Here is a 21,736-nt window from a genome sequence, read left to right as displayed (position 1 = left end):
ATGGTTTTGTATAACATATTTTTACTCTATACTTTCTGTTTGCTGACTGGCTAATATTTCTCAAGGTCACTTAAGATTCGTTCTAAGTTCGTTCATAAATTAGAGTCTCGCCGTAAATTTGAAATAAATGTAAGGTATATACATGTTATATTGAAGATTGTGAATAGGTGTAATGACAAAGATTATTACTTATATTCACTTGATATTTTGTTTACTTGAATCTTCCTATGCGAACTGTTTCGATAATGTCTTAGATTATAAGCATTAGAAGCAAAGATGAATTGTGATTAGCAGTAGAATCCAGGATGTGCGTTTCATCCTATTTGGGACTCGTCAACTAGATGTACCTACATCTTGGAGTTGATGTCTCCTCCGGCACTTGATCTCAGTACCGTTCGCTTCAAACGCCATCACGTTATCCATAAGATACAAGCAAATAATACCAAGTGAATTTAAATTTCACCTCATTGCACAAGCAGGTGGCTATCAAGACTTAGTAGCTGAATGGATAATGCGAAGGAGTTTGAAGAGAATGGTGTTGGGTTCGAGTCCTGCAGTAGACATAAACTCTGAGATGCAGGTATATCTAACTGAAAAGTCCCAAGTAGGACGAAACGCGCATCCTGAATTCCACTTCTAGCCACTATCCATCTTTGCTTATAAAGATTGTTACTTGCTGATCAAGTAATGCAAACCAGTTGATGGTAATAACTGTTAGAGATATTTTCACGAATAATTTTCTGGTTAACGCTTTTTTAGCGAGTTAGTTTTCTACGGGATAAAGTCGTTTACCCCATGCCCAACCCTCCTCCTTTATCCGGGCTTGGGATCGACAGTAGCCCCAAAGGGGCTCTACGCGTAGCTATATTTTTATGAAAGTGCCATAATATTTAAACTTGAAGTACATTTGATTAAAAAAAGACGTTGAGAAAAGCTGGATAATATACGGTAGTAAATTGTTTCAATTTACCATAAAACTCTACATACAAAACTGAAAGTCAATCACTACGACAAAGTATTATAAAAAAAACTTTAAGGGCATTTATTTCGAATTGAGATCATGAACCGATCAACGTTACACTATTATTAGAAATCTAAAAGCACTGATAACCGTTTCTTTTTAATATAGGGCTCCTAGATATACACCCATGTTGGGAGATGCAAACTACTCAGTTACGGTCCTCACGACGATCGTAATCAATGGTTGGAGACTGTGGGTGACATGGCTCAGAATCGATCACAATGGCGTCAGTGTATACAATCTCTGTTTTCCCTTAAACTATGAGATTAAAATCGTTTCACATCTTTCTTTCTATCAACTAATTCATTCTTCCTGTACTATATCCTTATACAAAATCTTTATTTTATATATTTCCACCTCTGAATTAACTACTTTTATGAATTCGGTGTCCATCTTGTTGTGTTAATGAAGTATGGGAACTTGAACCGATGCATATATGTGCCTGGTCCTACGTTGTAGCCGACTAAATGACTGACTGAGACTTGCACCCAGGACCTTCGATCTAGAACAAACGCTTAACCTTTAATACATTACACAATGTTATTTGTTTAAAATGATAAACTTTTTTAATTATTACATCATAATTACCTTACTTTTTTCTAATTTCATATGGAAACTTATTCACAGAAATGGTTTAGAAAGACAAAATCGTATACTTGGATTTTTACAAGCTATTTATGATTATTCTAGACAAAATTTAAGTTTAATGGCTAATCGTTTTACTAAACTAACAAAAATTTGGTATATTGTAAATAATTTTCTAAGATCAAATAGTCGTTGGAGTATAGGTAAGTTCTTTTTATTATTATTTAAACATTGTATTCATTAAATTCAAATTGTACATACTACTGTCATTATGATTCTTAAAATACTTCTTGGAAAGATTATTATCTATAACAATTGATCAGTCAGTCAACAACTTCGTATGTACGTACATCAGTTCAAGTTGCCATACCACATTAGCACACAGATACAATTGTCCATTCAAATCCCATAGTGATAGAGATAGTAAAAGTACAAGCAGTAATCGGAAAGATTAGGATTTGAAGTTGTTATTCAAGGAGTATAATACAGCGAAATAAATTTAGCAAGAGAAAAAAGAAAGAGACACGAAGAATTCGGAAGATTAGAATTTTGGAGAACACAAAGAGTGGATGTACCTGCGCCATTGCAAACGATTTTAAGCCATGTGATTCAAAGTCTCTAACCATTAGTTGCTATTGTCTCGCAGATCCCAACAAGATAGTCTACACCTACCAATATGGCTCAGTTCACTTGTCAGTGAATTCATGGATTTATGGCATTATTTCTAAAATGAAGTGATGAATTGATTGTTCATTCAATATTCAATCATCTATTTCTTTAAAGCAACGGTAATGCTTGATGTAAACATTAAATTAAAAATAAATGAGTTAATAGTCATAGGTAAAGGCTTACTTACTTACTTATTTACTTACTTACGCTTGTTATTCCCAATGAAGCATAGGCCGCCGACCAGCATTCTTCAACCCACTGTATCCTGAGCTTTCTTTTCTAGTTCTATCCAATCGTTGTTGGCATATATTCTAAAATATGCTTATGAACTCTTTCAATATCAAGTTCAGAACTATATAATCCGGCATTGAACTCACAAAAATATAAACACAATCATCATAGATACCATTTTCAAGTTTAATGATAACTTATTAATTTTATTGCTTAATAGATATTGATTTGTCATTAGTGAAATCAATCATTGAAGTCATTCAAGCCAAAAAAGATACAACTCCTGTTCAAATATTCGACACAGTGAAAAATATTTGTTTAAATGAAATCTATCCATTTTGGATTGAATATATGAAATCTGATGCTTTTCAATTTGTTTAGTAAGCATTTTAGTATGAACAAAATGGGTAGTTTTATGTATTTGTCTATTTAAATTAACTACTAATTGTTTACTTTATGAAAGATCTATCTGCTACACTGTTGTCCATGATTCAAGATTTGAAAGAAGTTATTTTACTTGATCCGATAAATTGATGGCAATGTTTGAGATATTAACAATGTATAATACATAGACTGAATTTCCAAGATTGGGTCAATTCGCTCAAGGTTGTTAACGTATGTCAGTAAGTGAAAAATTAAGCCAATAAACGATCAGTCAAGTTATAAGTACTCGTGACTAACTAAGAAATGGCTTGCATATCCTAAATGTGAGACAAATATTATTGTTGGGTTAGTTGTCTTAGAGATAAACATTTGCACTCAAGTTTAGCGTACAGACAACCGGATGTGATTAATTAGTAAAAGCTTCCTTTTTACTAGAGTAGTTGGTTGGGGTAGTTTATAAGAAAATTTTCCCATATTCCCTGTTAAAGCCGAGGTTGGGCAGAGCCCGCTTTCCCCCTCGATATGCTCCCACATGGCCACTTTCACACAACCACTGCTAGGGAAGTCCTGATCACTGCTTTCTCGCAGCATTACTATTGTTTAAGAAATTGAGAAGAAGAAAAGCGAATATCCGGCGCTTTAACTGGGTTGATTGGCGGATATGGAAAATCCACCTAGGGGAGTTGGAAAACCCTCATTCCAAACCAATCGTGCACATGGGCTTCAGTATCCTGAAGGGACAAATGACATATGAACCTACTGTTAGTCACCGGTTACCATGGGACTGCATCTCCTAACGCTGCCTCACTGTCTTGTGGATAAGACCTCTAGGTCAAAGGCTCGGAGTGTGGCTCTCTAAGGAAACCACCTGTTTCGGTTTGGGCACCCGGGAAGTATTTTAGACCTCATACAAACTGATTAATTTGTGTGGAGCATATATATTTGGTACCTCCTTGTACCTGTGTTTGTGTTTAAATAAATAAATGAAAATCCCTATCACTATCAGACTTGGACATCGTACAAAAATCCAAATTGATTTCTACATGTCAGTAATGAACAGATGGAGATAAAAACTCAATGTAACTAGGTATCAATCGAGCCAAACATCATAGCTTCTTGATATTTTGATTTTAAATCTTTGGTTGCACTCAATAGGAAGTACACTCACAAATAATAGATCATCACTATTCTGGAAAGTGAGATAAACTAATCGGGGATTCATCATTGTAGTGCAAGTAACATGAAGAAAATACTTTGAAGAAACTCACTACTATCGTAAAGTCTAGATTGCTTATGTTTGAGAATAAATCACTGATATATTCTAACAACGTCAGAGAACTTCGTAGTGTTTCAGAGATTCAAACCGATACGTATATTATCCTCTCAGTTAATGATGTTATCACTGTGTGGTTCTAAGTTTCCATTTAGTCAAAGGAATGTACTGCTTATCTAATTTAGATTGCTTTTGAAACATTTAAATAATTTTTATTCGTCATATCAAAGACTTATGAAATTACAATCATTGATCATGTTACTAAATATATCCAATATTTTAGTGATAAAGATGTTAAATTATTGTATAAACAAGGTAACATTCCCACCCACTTGTTGCTAAACTTCGATTATCTTTAAAAGTTATTTTAGTAACAATCTTACGATTAGTTTTGATAACAGTTAATCCCTGTCAAACCCTTTCATCTGACAATGTTGTCGACATAGTTACAATTCGTCGGTGCAGACAACCGTGTAGATCTAATGTAACTGAGGGACTATCCCCCCCCAACTATCCATAATAACGGCATCAGCTAGCGTTACATCTTCGAATAGCAGTGATCTTGTGGCATCGGATCTCAGCTTGTTTAATTTGCTGTCCATTGTTTGCAAACTCGTCAAACCATGGTAATAGATCCCGAAATCAAATAAGAACCTTCAGATGAGTATTGGATTATCCAAATATCTGAAAATGACGTTTTATTCAGTAGATCTCCGAAGTATTTTCTCCAGCCAGATACTCATTCAAGGAAGTGTCAGGGATAGACTGTCTGGGCCACCTGAGAGTGCGTCTACCTGTTTATTTGCTCTTGTAGAGCAGGTTATATTAACCTTACAAGGCAAGGATTTGGTAAAAGAATATCTGAGCACTACCTTGCATGGTTATCTAAAGGGAGATAAAAATCGATCAACAGCTCAGTTCTTGAACACATTTCTAATTGAGGCTATAGTAATTCACCATTTCAAACTTAAACTCTGAGTACAGAAGAGACATTTTCAATTTCTTATTCTCTCATAATCTTAGCACTCCTTTGAATTTTATAAATTGTAAATGCTAATTCTTACCTTTTTGCTCTCCTTTATTTAAGTAGACAGTTATCTTTAGCATTTATTAATCCGACCGACAAATGATGTAACAATCAGTTCTTTGTATTTTTAATCTGAGTTGGACAGTTCCCGCTAATATATTCAAATGATTCTTTTTTTCTATAATTAAGCCATCTAAAATGGTTTAGCTCTTATGGCCTATGTGTGTTTTTATACAAGGATGATATCTGAATTAAGAGTAAAACCAGAACTAAGCAACTAAATAAGTTTCACTGATTGAAATCACGAGTCCATTGAAGCTAGACCACCATGGAAAACCTGGAAGCACTGGACGGCCGTTTCGTCCTGTTGTGGGACTCCTCAGCAATGCACATCCACGATCCCGCACCCCATGAGATTCATACTCAGGACCTATCAGCCTCGCGCCAGGCGCTTAATCAACTAGATCCCTTCTGATAACTAAATAAGTATCAAATTTGATATGTTATTAACAAGAATTTTGAATTAGTTCATCGGTGATAACCCAAAACTGAATTTAAATTAGTACTTGTCGGTACTTGTACATCTTATAAGTATTACCTCGATATCGTATTTTTTGTTCAATGTCTTATAGAATAGATGGATTGTAACTAGCAGTGGAATTCAGAATAATGGAATTCATGCCATATTCGAGGCCATTCACAAATGATGCATTTCAGTCAAAAAAAGACTGACTAAAATTCTGTCGTGAAAATCAACATTGAACTAATTCCAACATGTAGTAATGATAATTTCATCATCATACACTTTGAACAGGTTCGTACTTATCTAGATTCAATAACTCAATGGGTAATGTGTTGACGTTTGAAACGAAGTTTGCTGGGTTTGATCTCCAGTGTGAATATCAGCATTCAGATTCAAGCACATCCAAATGACGAGTCCCAGTGAGAATGAAACGCGAGTCCTGGGCTTCACTGCTTGTCAGAATCCTCCTATTATATACAACCAATAACTTGGTTGATCATTATAAAAACACTTATTACTTACTTATATGTATATATACATTGAATCCATACTTCAACCAGTCAGCTACAACGTAGGACTAGGTACATATGTGCATCGACCTAAGTTGCCATACCTCATTAACACAATAGTATGAACTCCAGATTCATAGAAGTAGTTAATTCAGTAAAATAAAGATCTTGTATAAGGATATAGTACAGGAAGAAAGAATTAGTTGATAGAAAGAAAGATGTGAAACGATTTTAATCTCATAGTTTAAGGGAAGACAGAGAGTGTATACACCTACTCGAGTGTGATCGATTCTGAGCCATGTCACCCACAGTCTCCAACCATTGATTACGATAGTCGTGAGGACCTCAACCGAGTAGTCTGCATTTACCGACATGGCTCAGACTAAAAGTTAGTGACTTCAAGCACTGATGCCACGTTTTGGTTTGGCCGCCCCTAGCTTTCTTCCAACTATCCTCAACGCTAGTCAGCGTACCATACTTGATATTTAATTATTAAAAGCAAAATTACAGAATATCACAGTAAATCTGAGAACCATACAGTAAATAATTCATTTGCAAAATGTTGATCAATCGTCTCGGACTTCATTGTTCTTTCGTTTCCATACCAATTATTCTTTGTTCTCCTTCTCTTTTCTTTGATCTTCTTAACCACTTGCCTCCAGGTATTTCACTTTCGATTGATGATACATACTACTTATATCTGTCGAAATCCGGAGCATACAGCACAATGATACTTTACTGAAAATTTTGTGAACGGTTATTGATTATTTTCTTTTGTTTTGTTTATAAAATTTCAGTGCTTCACATAAAAGCAAAAATGAAGATTATATGATGCCTAAATCATCGAATGATTTTGATGTACTGTTGGATGAGAATTCTAACTTAATAGTACAACGTAAACCAATAGAAATGTAAGATGATAGATACCTATCAAAATATATTGTCTGTATTTCATGTTCATCATTATTTTTCAAATGAAGTAAATTATTTCATTTTGTAGACGGTATTCGTCATGGATTTGAAGTGATATTCAATGATACCTACAGAATAAAGTGATCTTCACAAAACAATACATTTAAAACATTAGTTACTCACTCACTAATGATTTGCCATGATAATTGAACAAAAACTGATATGACTCAATGTAAAGAACATAATATAAAGACTTCGGATGGAGATGTAGGATACAATAAAGATTCCTGAATACATTGGTTTTGATTTGTTTTATTAGCATGGATCAATGGTCAGATTATAATAAATTGAATTATGTAACACTTGACACTAAGTAGTCAGTAGCTTAATCTATAAACATAAGATACATTATCATAGGATTATACTACTTTAACCAATAAATTAGTCGATTCACTGAGTTATATGATAAATCCCTCGTAACAATCAGTTAATGATGAGTATTTGAAGTTCTATTATTAAGTCGCAACCAGTGGAACTTAGTGTAATAAGTAATACTGACGTTACCAATAAGTTTTAACGATCATCACGTCATATCAGAAATTGACTGGAATTAAAAACTTGTGCTATAAATAATTTATGGGATTTTTATCTTGTCTTAAGTGTAACTTCTCGTTCGAGTTATTAACTATCATATTGTAATGAACGAGAACACAAGTGGGGACAATCGACTGTACATGTAGTCAATACTTACTTACTTACTTACGCCTGTTATTCCCAATGGAGCATAGGCCACCGACAAGCATTCTCCAACCCACTCTGACCTGGGCCTTCTTTTCTAGTTCGATCCAATTGTTGCTCATTCTTCTGATGTCTGTCTCTATTTCTCAGCGTAATGTGTTCTTTCGTCTTCCTCTCCTCATTTGGCCTTGAGGATTTCAAGTGAGGGCTTGTATTATGACTCAGCTGGGTGCTTTCCTCAATGTGTGTCCTATCCACTTCCAGTGCTTCTTTCTGATTTCTTCCTCCACTGGAATCTAGTTTGTTCTCTCCCACAGTAGGTTGTTGCTGATAGTGTCTGGTCAATGAATCTGAAGAATTTTGCGTAAACAATTGTTAATAAACACTTGTATCTTCTGTGAATCATAAACAATAACAAAAGATTTGGTGTACATTGTATCGATGCAAGTTTCCATGTTTCTTATCAGTACAATAAGAGGAAACCTAAAAGAAATGTGATAATTATGTCAATATTACTTGTGAAGTAACTATAGAAAGTATAACCCCCGGAAGAATAAATGGTTTCATGGAATAAAATGTATGAAATCAGAATGTCCGGTAGCAGAGACACAAGAGGACCGACCAGTAAAGAATGGAAACAGAATGCAATTTGTATAAAAATGCGAGAACAATGAAGTCTGAGTCATTTTGAGACAATCGATGGACATTTTGTAAATTATGTATTTACTATTTGATTGTTAGATTTTATTAACAAGTCCTATCGTTTTGTGTTAAATACATCCGATTGTCCCCACTGGTGTTCGTGTTCACTACATTAGTATTCAGAGAAATATCTATGACAAGTTTTTAAATAGTGACTATCAGCTATTCATATTTATCCGTAAATGTTTACAACCAGTCTTGCTCCTATGTTATCTCTTTTCAGTCAGTCAGTCAGCTACAACGTAGGACTAGGCACATATGTGCATCAGTCCAAGTTGCATATCAGGACATAGTACAGAAAGAAAGTTATGAAGCAATTTTAATCTCATACTTTAAGGGAGAACAAAGAGTGTATCTTGGAATATTTGATGTCTGAATTCCTTTGTAATCATCTTTTATTACTTTTAAGGATAGAGAAGGAAAAAAAGGAAAATATCAGAATCACCTTGTTAATACTCCTAGAGTTCTCCAGTAACTAAATTTGTGATAAGTTGTAAACTTTTTTGAAAGTAGGTAAGTACAACCTGTTGGCAGACATAATTTTGATGGAGTTTTGTTCTCTGAGATGAATGGTTTGGTCGTGGAGCTTTCACCGTTTTTCTGAACGAAATCATCAACACAAACTTCATGTCGCTAACTAAAATACGTCTAAAATAGGTGGATTTATGACAATAAATTTAAACACAAGCCTGAATAAATATGATGATCTGGAAGCTTAAGCAATCTGTCACATATCGATCGTAGAGTCTGTGCCTTCCCAACTGGCTCATCCCAATAGTCAGGTTTACCCTAAGCATGTCTGATGCCTCCATTTTAAAGTCATCTTTCTCAAAACTGCTTCTATATTAGCCTCTATAGCATATGCATCCAAACCAATGAACAATCCAGTGTTCCTTATCTCTACCTAAAAATCTATATTTCGCTTGAGGAGCATCATTTCTCTCAAGCTAACAAATATTGATTGTTAACAAGTGCCAACTAGTATAGAACATAAATCTAGGATACCCTAACCGTTATGAACGATTAACAAACAGTAGTAAATGTATTTTACCACTGATCCAATGATATAATCATATATTTTCAATGGGTATACTTGAATTGAATTGAACTGTTACTTATCATTGCAAAATTGAGCTTACATATATTAACATATAATACGGAATTCCTAAATCTGTTTTCTTTCTCAAGTCCACCAACAAATACATCATCTGATCAGCTTAAACGTTCACATAGTTGGGATCATTTAACACCTTCCGAAAAAGAAGAACGTATTCGAATGAAATTAGAACAAGTTAGAATAACTGAGAAAGAACGAAGAAAAGCTGTTCTAGCTGCACGAAAACGTCAACGTGAAGCATTAAAACCTAAAGTATAATATATATACTTAAAGATGTCTTTATAATTTTTTATGATATTACATTCTTAGACCTTAATAATTTAACTGTATGTATAAGAATATTACTTAATTAAAATTATCGATATGGGGATTTGTAGCGATTGCAGTATTTTAACAATTGAATTCACGAGTCCATCTAAGTTAAATCACCACTGAAGACCTAAAAGCATTGGAAAGCCGTTTCACCCTAGTATGGGACTCCTCAGAAATGCACATCCATAATCCCGACATTAACTTTTAAATGCCAGAACATGAGACCAAAGGTCCTGGGTTCGAGTTTCGCATGTGGGGTCATGAATGAGCACCGCTGAGGAGGTCCATACTAGGAAAAAATGGCTGTCCAATACCCTTCGCACTCTCAGCCGTACCAGGGCATTTGGGGAGAACAGGAGAGCTGTTTCGTCTTATTGTGAAACTCCTCAACATTGTTCATGCACGACCGAAATTGCAAGAATCGAATCAGAGAATATATTTCAGACGAGTGAAATTAATAAACTGGTAGAGTCAGCCAATTAGTAGTAAAAAATTGATAAGATCATTTTGCTAGTCGAACGAGATATTTTTTGAAGTCAGTCTAGAAAATACAACCTTAAAACTAGACCTGGTATTTTTTTATTCTTGAATTTTGTTTTACAGTGATTGATCATGAAGTCAGATAAATATATCTGCATTATGTGGAACATAAGCAAGGTGCATTATCAGTTTTGATGGAACTGATACTCTCAGTGATGTTTAAACCCTTGCCATCCGTTTTCACAGTATAAGTTACAACTCAGCGATTTGTACCACGATTAATCACTCAACATTACAAGTATTGCACGTTGTATTACAACTTGATAAATAAGAATACTATTAGCACTAGTGACTTGACAACAACAACTAATTAGTATCAGTTATTTCAATAACTTATAAATGTTTTGTTTCAATATTGTTTTTTATTTTCAGAAACAAGACAGCTCATTATCAGGATTGGTCAAGTTAACCGAGGTTCGTTTTATTTGAATTTAAGTTGGGTTTTTTTTTTCAATAAATCCGATGCCTTTCTAACATTGATAATTAAACACTGATAGGACATTGGGTTCAAAATTGCCGGTTATCAAATAAATGTTCCTTGTTAAAATATGTATATACGATACTTGGTAGTAGATGAAAACAACCGACAGGCAGACTTACATTTCTAAAAAAGGTCAGTTGCTGTTAGTATAGGGATGTGAATATTGTTGGGTTTTGATTGAAATCATGAATCGATCAGTGTTAGACCACCATTGAAAACCTGGAAAAACTAGACAGCCATTTCGTTCCAGTATAGGACTCCACAGCTTTGCGCATCAACGACCCTGCACACGAGGCTCGAACCTAACACCTTTGATCTCACGCGTGATTGCATAACTTCTAGACCACTGAGCCTGAATGCAGCGGTGCCAATTTCTAACTTCAACCAATCCATGATAATGCTTGAGAGGCAATTCGCGGAGTTGTAGTGAGAAACCGTGACCAGTGGAGCTAGTCAATACTGAGTGTGAGACAGATGCCCATCAATAGCAATGGAAGATGGTTAAAGTTAGACATTAACACTGTTGGATCCCGGTTCAGTAGACTGAAGGTTAAGGTTTTGTGCTAGAAATCTAAGGTGTGAGGTTTGAGTCTCTTGTACAGGGTCGTTGATGCGCAAAGCTGAGGAGTCCCATACTAGGACGAAACGGCTGCCTAGTGTTTTGAGGTTTTCCGTGGTGGTCTAGCTTCAATTGACTCATGATCTCAACTACTGAAATTACTCCAATCTGCACAAAACCCCTTCGAATACCAAATGAATTTAAACTTCACCCCATTGCACAAGCAAGTGGATAACAGGACTCAGTAGCTAAGTGGATAACGTGACGGCGTTTGGAGAACACAGCACTGAGTTCGAGCCCCATAGTGAACATCAACTCCGAGGTGCAGATAAATCCATCTGACGAGTCCCAAATAGAACGAAACGTGCGTCATGGATTTAACAGCTGCCCATTATCCATCTTCGCTTAGAATAATAAATCGTTGGATCATTGTGAAGTTTAAGCCACTGTAAACCGTATTCATACAGAATAAATTTTATTAACATCAGCAGTTAATTTCTTAGCAGACTAATGTTAATGTTTTCATTATCTTTATCTGCTTTTTTCCATCTTGAATACTAGTAGATTCCTGTATAGGAGGGGAATGAACATGTACAACATTTTTACTAGTTCATTGAATAGTCTACCTGTGATATATGAAATCTTAAACTTACTCTGTATTGTACATAATACTGGTGATATACATCTAATAATCTGATTTCCTTTACCGTTTTCTCATTTCAAGATTGATTTTGTAATTATCACTTATAATAATGATTATTTTCATGTTGTTGATATTCAAGAGTGAATTTTGATCAATCTTTGTTAATAAGTGGACTCATTAAAAAATCTGAGTGATTAGTTCATTGTATTTTAGACTACACCGCTAGATATTTTGAATATCAGCAATAAAATAAAAACACAAAGTATTTCAACAAGTTTCCATTTCTTAGTTCTTGGTCAATCCTGACGATAAATATTAAGTGATTGACAGTTAAAAGTTAGCAGTCCAGTCGATCGACATCTAAATAATGTACATTCTTTTGGTTGCATATTGCCAGCAACCAAGATATTTTTGATTGGGCATCTTGTAACTTGTACAACGAAAGGTTGTACACTTTTCAGAAACGCACTTGAATAGGTTATGCAATTAATAGCCATAATGATGTAACCCGCGAGCAGGATCGTTGATGTGCACTGCTGAGGAGTCCCACAATATGACGAAACGGTCGTCCAGTGCTTCCAGGTGTTCCGTGGTGACAGGTAGCCCAGACGTTCTAATTTTTCCTGATCTTATTTATGGTGTTATATCAAGAATTCAACGTGTTCATTTTTGCATCAAACGTCGCTAAAATTATTCACATACATCAATACAAACAATGGAGTATGATAGTTAATTGATGTTTCTGCAAATAAAACTAAGTGGTCGGGCACTTTGAAATACATTCTGGTGATTTCAACTAGAAGAATAACGAGATTTTTAGTTAGTATAGGGCTGTGGAGTTTATGAAGTTATTGATTGAGATCTTCAACCGATTGACGTTAGACCATCATTGAAAACCTGTAAGCACTGGACAGCCGTTTCGTCCTAGTATGGAATTCCTCGACAGTTCTCATCCACGATCCTGCCTCACGAGATTCGAGCCCAGGACCTATCAGTTTGGCGCACGAGCTTTCAACCACTAGATCACTAAGCTGGCTGGCATTCAACAGTGTTATTGTCTAACTTCAACTAATCCAGGTTTTCCATGTTTGTCTAGCTTTAAATGACTCATGAATTCAACTATTAAATTCTTATAATATCCACAAAAACCCTTTTCTGATTATAATTTGTTTTGTTATTGTTAATGTTCACAATTCTTTTTATTATCTACAATTAAGTCTGATGAAGAAACTCGATTAATAAAACAAACAGAAAATCAATCAAAATCACAATCAAGAAGAATATCAAATCAAGTATTCAATTTGAAATCTATGCTTGATAATAAATTGTAAGTAGTATATAAACATAATATTGTAATTTCTCTGTTTTTAGAAAGTTCATAGGTCAGAATATAAATTACAAGATATGATCCTTTAATGTGACTAGATAGATTGATCATTAGTACATAATACTATTTCAGATTGTTTACTATGGGAGTAGTTATATTCTAATGAATGAGAACACAAATGGGGACAATCGGATGTTTCTGAATATAAAATTACTGAATACCTCAGTAAACTCTAAGAACCATACAGTAAATACTTCGTTTGCAAAATGCCAATCAATCATCTCAGATTTCACTGTTTCTTCTGCAAAATGTCAATCAATCATCTCAGGATTCATTGTTCTTTCGTTTCCATATTATTCTCCTTCAGTTCTCGTTGTCTTTTCTTTGATCTACTTAACCTTCTGCCTCCAGGCATTTCACTTTAGATTGCCCCCAAACACCCTGGTACGACTGAGAGTGGGTAGAGTCAGTTCTCTCACTATCTCTCGAACTGCTCTCACATGACCACGGGCATACAATCACTACCACGGAAGTCCTACTCACTGCCTTCTCGTGACTATGTTGTTGTTTACGGCACTTTAACTGGGTTGGCGGATATGGAGGATCCACCTAATGGAGTTGGAAAACCCTGATTCCAAACCAGTGGTGTACATGGGCTCCAGAATCATAAGTGAATAAATGGTGTATGAACCAATTAGGACTGCATCTCCTGACGTTGCTCCACTGTCTTGTGGATCAAACTTTTAGGCCGAAGGCTCCGGTTGTGGCCTCCTAAGAAAACCACCTGTTTCGGTTTGGGCACCTGAACAGCATTGCAGTCCTTACACTAATCAAATGACTTATGTGGCGCATATCTATTTGCTGCCTTCTTGTTCCGATGTTTATGTGTTTAAATAAAATAAAATAAATAACATATCTGTCGAGATCAGTAACACGCACCAAAATATTACCTTGTCAGAATATCGACTTAATCGCCTCTATTTCCTATAGGACCAGTGACCTCATTATCTAGTATCGCAGCAACCCTCTCTAAATCAATATCTCAATTATTGTGAATACTGATTAATGAATCTTAAGGCTCATTGAGTTATGAGGCCCATTTAATCAAAAGATGAAGACAGCGAGCAGATTATTACTCTATTTTACCCTACACATTCATAACTCAAAATTCATATCACAATATATATCGAACACCTGACGGCTAAGCAACACAAGTTAGTAATTACAGTGTGTGCATAATTCAATCATAACTGATATAAAACGGAGCAAAATGATAATTTAATAATGGCAAATTTCTGCTCTATCCTCGTCTACCATTCTTATACTTAAAAGAACAAGGAACCATTACAATTACCTATGATGCGAAGTACTAATACCAAGACTGGTAAAAGTGAATATTTATTAAACTCCAGACATAACGATAACCCTAGTCGAAAATACACTCTTTTATACATTGATCGTACACCCATTTTAATAATTAATGGTGAGACTATAATTTATGGACGACCTTTGAGCGATGTTAAAGTGACCTTAAGAATGTCAACCTACTGACTAGGGCTAAATGTGGGTTATAAATCAGTGTGGAGAATTAGAATTATGATTTACAGTTGATGGTTAGGGTTAGGCATTAGATTTGAGGTTTTCATCATTAACTGACATCAGTTAAAATGCCACAAACGCTATTTAGCCAAATTGTAACACGTGTAATCATTAGTCACTGACAGGCGGGGAAGACCTGAAAGCACAACACACAATGTTAGCCGAGCACTTCACACCAAGAGAGAGAACACAGAATGAAGCCACCAGTCGTTTATTTTGAAAATTAAAATTCGCGGGTTATGTACAGAAGGGAGAGCTAGTTTACAAAACAGTCTTATGAGTCATCCTGTAGGTTCAGTGCATGCAGAGCTTGCTCTTCTTCTTCTAAAGCATTTATTCTTGGTTGCCCTGAAATAGAAAGAAAACAGAATCTATTAATAACACCATATATGATGATTTAACCCCGTTACAACGTGAATGAATGAATTTCACGCCGAAATCCTGGACCTGTTTTCTTAAATCTGGTTGGTTCATCTATACATTATAGTCTCACCATTTTATCGAATAGAATATCACATTGAAAAACAAAAACAAATATTTTCCTCAACAATCATCATATTGAATGAGAAAACGGAATTAATTTTAAGCAAAAAACACAATGAATTAAAAATGTCATTTCACCTTCTTATCCCATTACACTGAAAACAATAAAACACGTATTTCTTTAAAAAAAAAATTAATAGAAGTAAATATCAATAAATTAAATAGTTGAATTCATGAGTCAATTGAAACTAGACCACCATGGAAAACCTGGAACCACTGGACGACCATTTTGTCCTATTATGGGACTCCTCAACCGTGCCCACCCATGATCTCATCTCGTGGGATTCGAACCCAGGACCTATCAGTTTCTATTGTGGACTGATTGTGCATGAACTCCTTCTCTGTCTATAATCTGATTCTTCTTTGTCAATCGGATATTGTATCCGTGTATACCATATGATCTAGAACAATAGTCTAACAATTTAGTGTCCCCAGTTGGATTAATCAATTGACTATATGATAATATCCTATCTCTATTCTGAAGTATGATTGTGTTGTCACAAGCATTACAAGATTCCGTCTTAATCAAACTCATAACATACACCTACATTATTAATTTAGTTGCGATTTTGTTCACTAACTTTTTTTTGTGGTATATTGAGCACTATTTTGTGTTTCTATGATTTTACATGTTACCATGGCAACAATAAACACAGATTAATTTCAATGTTTCAAGAATGGCTTAAAACATTGGACCAATCAGAATTCAATTATAATTCATCAAATAATTTAGCATTTATTTTAGAAGTAAATCAATATTTAACAATCACCAAAAATCAATTAAATATGGAAAAACTTAGACAGAGAATCGATAAAGCAAATTGTATTTATGAGTAAGTTACTTGGACTATTTATTAATCAATATCAAAATCAATTCAAGATGTTGTCATCGTTTATGACTAATTAGATAAACAATGTTAACAAATTCAAATTCTGATGGAGTTTTGTTCTTTGAGTTGGATGGTTTGGTCATGGAGCTTTAGTCGTTCTTCTGAACGACATCATCATCAGCAGCACAAACTTCAGATAGAAGTGGAGTGTTCGAATTTCTCCACATGCGGTTCACAGCTTGTCCTGTACATCTTGATGTTGATTGGTTATTGTTGACCCTTAAGATGTTATTGTTTACTTCTTTGTTTTCATTGTATCTTCCATTGTTTTGATTTTTGTTCCTATGTTTGTACATAATATTCCTGTATAAATTTCCTGACCAGCCGTACTCATCATCAGAAACAAAGTCTAGTACAGAAATCAATAAAAGGATCACCCTACCATACATAAAAGGCATATTAGAAACGACAACAGGACTGCTGAAATCCTTCGGAATAGGTGTTGCACACAAACCAACAAAATCCCCACAATTAATCCTATGGTAACCAAAGGATGAAATGATAAAAGAAGACAAATCAAACATCATCTACAAAATAAATTATGCCAACTGCGAACAACACTATATCGGACAAAGTGGACGCCCTCTTCATCTTTGCCTGAACGAACATCAATTAGCAGTCAAACACCATGACATGTCCTCACTCATATCAATGCACATGGACAACTGCAGACACACACTCGACTGGAAAAATTCGGACATTTCGGATAGAGACAATTCCAAAAACACCACAGAATTTTTACAAGCATCGCACTCAGCTCAATCAGTAATCAACAAGCACGTTCAAATCGATCCAATTTATCAACCAATCAAGAGAATTATGCACATACATAGGAACAAAAACCAAAACAATCGGAGATACAACCAAAACAATGAAGTCAACAATGACAGGTTTAAGGTCAACAATAATCAGTCAACATCGAGATGTACAAGACAAGCTGTGAATCACATGTGGGGAAATTCGAACACTTCACTTCTATCTGGAGTTTGTGCTGCTGATGATGATGTCGTTCAGAAGAACGGTGAAAGTTTCACGACCAAACGATCTAGCTGAGAGAACAAAACTCCATCAAAATCATCCACCTGACCACAAATCTACTCCATCATCTCAAATTCAAATTCAAATTTGTGTAGTAAGGACAGAAGGCCTACAGCCAATGTTATTTCTTTTCTAGTATACCTCTGTGAGTGTTTAGTCTTCTCTTGAATTAGTTAGTTGAAGGGGCGGACACCACTGCTTCAGGTAACAGGTTCCAAGAATTGATGCCTCAGTGTGAAAACCTGTATTTCACGAGTAGTTTGTTCATTCTTGGCTTTTCTACTCACCTGCCATGTCCTCTGAGATGTCTCGATCTAGTGGGAAGAAAAAGAGAGAATATATTAGGTTCAAAATCATTGCTTAGTATTCTATGCATCAAAATCAGATCACCTCTTAATCTGTGATAAGACAGAGAAAAGAGGTCTAGTTTTTAAAGCCACTTTTTTGTATGGTAAACCCCGGAGTTCTGGAATAGCACGAGTAGCCGACCTCTTTACTTTTCCGAGGATATCCGAGTCACCTTTCAAACAAGGGCTTGCAGCCTGAACGCAGTTTTCAAGTTTGGTTCTCACTAATTTTATGTATACTGTAGTCAAATGGTAGTATCTTACTTGATGAATACTCGTCTTAAATTCCATAGGGTTGCAAACCCCAAATCTGCAACCTCCCGGCAATGAGCCCCGGTCTTAAGATCATGACTCACTGTCACCCCAAGATCCGTGTGAGACAGGACCACGAGTAAAGGTACTTCCCCTATGCTGTACTTACTTACATTCCAAAACTTACAATTTAATAACGTGAGAGGTTTAATGATCGATATTTGATAGATTGATCCAACTATCCCTTAGACTGGCTTTCAAGTACCTATTTTCATCGACAAAATGGTCGATGCTGACATTCAAGGCTTATCGCTAAGATTTTCGAGATCTTTTTTTCCTGAGCCACAAATAAGCGATTGAGATGAACAAAGATTAGTTTTTAGGATTTGAAATATATATATATATATATATATATATATATATATATATATATTTGCATGTGTTCGATAGTCTTAAATGGGTCACTTTATATCTCACACCTTTCAGTATACTTAACCGTTTCATTTTTTACAGATTGATATCCGCTTGAAAACTATCAGAAAGCAGGAAATACTAGACAACTATTTCGTCCTGTTATAAGGTTCCCAAGCAGTATGCTTTCATAACCTCTCCAGAGATCAAACCTAGGACATTCAGATCTCTCAGAAAGCACCTAATCAGTAATCTTAGGTGTTTTTAGCTCAGAAGTAGACAAATTGATAAATTTTCTTTAACTGAACAACTATATCACAAAATAATCTAGTTGAACACTGAGGGAATTTTCTCCTACATAATTACAAAATCCAATTGTTAACAATAACTAGTATAGGGGTTGTGGAGATTATTAAGTTTTTGATTGAGATCATGAACCGATTGATGTTAGACTACCTTTGGGAACCTGGAAGCACTGGATGGCCGTTTCGTCCTATTTTGGGACTCCTCAGCAGTGAACATCCACGATCCCGCCAGTGGGATTCGAGCCCAGGGCCTTCGGTCTCGCGCGCGAACGCCTAACTTACTGGACCACTGAGCCGGCATCCAATGGTGATAGCGTTTAACATCAGTCGTGACCAGTGGAGCTAATCCATGTCGGGTAGAGACAGGTATTTACCTCAGTACAATGGAAGTTGGTCGCGCAATTTCGTAAATTGGTTGATGTTAGACACTATCACCATTGGATGCCGGCTCAGTGGTCCAATAGGTTAGGCGTTTGCGCGCGAGGTCGAAGGCCCTGGGTTTGAATCCCACTGGCGGGATCGTGGATGTGCACTGCTGAGGAGTCTCAAGATAGGACGAAACGGCCGTCCAGTGTTAACAATAAACTGGATGGTCTGTTGTACTAATGTTTTAGGTACACCATGCATGAACTAATAACATTCATAAATTCTGAGTCTGGTAGCGTCTAATGCTACACACCAATTCTCAAAATGTAAACCTTATATGGTTTTAAACCAAAAAATCTGATTGATAACGCTGACAAAACGAATCATTTTCTTGTTATAATTTGTTAGTAATTATCTACGTATATCATGTGAAAAGCCAATAGAATTGCCAGAAAAATTTGTCAAACGATTAGATCAAGAAAAAGATCGTCCAACATCAGCTACATTAAAAGGCCTCCGAGATCATCATTTAAACAATCTCTATTCCTTGTTTAATGAATTTTTAAATGTAAGTTAACTTTTTTTTATTAAAACCACTTATTCATTTGTAAAGAATAAAACCTCACTCAAACTAAATGTCAGTATCTAGTTGATTTATTCTATTTCCATAGACACAATCTAGGCCCGAGCGATGAAGCCTCTAATTACACTATGAATACATATATACAACGAGTTATTTCATTTGTTTGAATCATCTTCAGTTGTTCATGTAACAACAAATAGAAATCAATCCCAGAGAGCTTCTTGGATCACACTTGTATGCTACTTAAACAATATTAAGTAGCAATGATAGCTAAAAACCCGCTGTCTATTTATTTGTTCTGAAATTTATATTAGGTTATCAAAAAAGTACAGGTTTTTACAAACATTTGTATATGCAAGATACTCCAGATCCGTTGGCCAGACACTGTCAATAACAACGTACTTTAGCAGAAAATAAACTAACCTCTACCTGAAGAGAAAATTGGGATAAGACGCTGGAATTAGGTAGGACACATATTGTTGAAATAATGAAACTGCAGTACAAAGTAAGCCCAAACTTGAAATCCTGAATGTAAAATGAAGAGGTAGACCAATGAACACATTGCACCGGGAATCGCAGACAGACGTTAAAAGAATGAATAGGATATGGAAACAACTAGAAAGGATGGAGCAGGACAGAGTTGACCAGATATTACTTGTCGGTGCTCTATGTTCCATGAGGAGTTACAGATGTAAGCTATTACCTCCTGATGACTAATTAATGTAAACTTTTCTATCAAAATAAAGATTAATTGCAGGATGACATTTCTATCTTCAACCCAATACTTACTTACTTTACTTACTTACGCCTGTTACTCCTCGTGGAGGAGCATAGGCCGCTCAACATCATTCATCATCCAACTCTGTACCAACTAATCCTTTACAGCTCTTTCCAGTTGTTATTCATAATTTTCATATATGCTCCTATTTCCCGACGTAATGTGTTCTTTGGCCTTTCTCTTTTCCGCTTCCCTTCAGGACTCCAAGTTAGGGCTTGCCTCGTGATGCAGTTTGGTGATTTGCGTAATGTACGTCCTATCTATTTTCACCATCTTTTCCTAATTTCCTCTTCAGCTGGAAGCTTGTTTGTTCTCTCCCGCAGTAGGCTGTTACTGATGGTATCCAGCCAATAGATGTTGAGTATCTTGCGAAGACAGCTATTTATAAATACTTGTACCTTCTTGATGATGTTTGTAGTAGTTCTCCAGTTTTCAACTCATTTTATTAACGATCTATCAAATTGAGTTTACATCAAGTGTTCTTTTTCTGTTCTAAATCTTTGAATATCTTTTTCTTCTTTAGGTAACAGCTAAAAAGCTTGGTTTGTCAGTGTCTCAACTTTGCCAAATGCCTGAAATTGAATTAGCCCCATTAGTTGTAACTCCAAAAACACTTAGTCAGGCTTCAGAAACAAAACAGGTAATATTATTTCTTATTTATGAAATGTTTTCATAATATTTCTAATCAGTGTTACCAAACTAAACGACTTGATTTTTTTGGTAGATCCTGAGACATTTTATTTTCTTTAACACTGTCATCTTCATCAATTTCTTGTCCATTAATCATTCAGAACATTTTCAGCTAAAAACTCTTTGTCTATAGTCTGATTACATAACTTTTTGATTCTATAAACATTTTCATGAACTGAATACGTACTGAATGATGTTATATCCCGATGAACTCCGCACGGAGTCCCTCCGGGGGCTACTGTCGGTTCCAAGCCCGGATAAAGGAGAAGTGTTGGGCATGGGGTTAGCGACCCCATCCCGTAGAAAACTAACTCGCTAAAAAAACGCCAACCAGAAAAAAAATATTCAACCTATATCCCGATGAGAATTATGAATGGTAAC

At 35.5% G+C, this 21,736-nt stretch overlaps 1 protein-coding gene across 1 annotated transcript in view; it reads left to right on the top strand.

Moving 5' to 3' along the window:
• Positions 1-21,736, top strand: part of MS3_00006055 (uncharacterized protein) — a 42,628-nt gene that overhangs the window by 10,176 nt on the left and 10,716 nt on the right. Inside the window, exons 4-12 of the mRNA XM_012942176.2 lie at positions 1,649-1,809; positions 2,727-2,886; positions 7,020-7,133; positions 9,763-9,943; positions 10,916-10,957; positions 13,444-13,553; positions 16,352-16,528; positions 19,713-19,872; positions 21,189-21,305. Coding sequence (XP_012797630.2) covers positions 1,649-1,809; positions 2,727-2,886; positions 7,020-7,133; positions 9,763-9,943; positions 10,916-10,957; positions 13,444-13,553; positions 16,352-16,528; positions 19,713-19,872; positions 21,189-21,305 — 1,222 coding nt within the window. The remainder of the gene's footprint in view (positions 1-1,648; positions 1,810-2,726; positions 2,887-7,019; positions 7,134-9,762; positions 9,944-10,915; positions 10,958-13,443; positions 13,554-16,351; positions 16,529-19,712; positions 19,873-21,188; positions 21,306-21,736) is intronic.

Source organism: Schistosoma haematobium, chromosome 2 (genome assembly GCF_000699445.3).
Source record: "Schistosoma haematobium chromosome 2, whole genome shotgun sequence".
NCBI lineage: Eukaryota > Metazoa > Platyhelminthes > Trematoda > Strigeidida > Schistosomatidae > Schistosoma > Schistosoma haematobium.
This window is presented reverse-complemented; position numbering and strand designations above follow the sequence as displayed.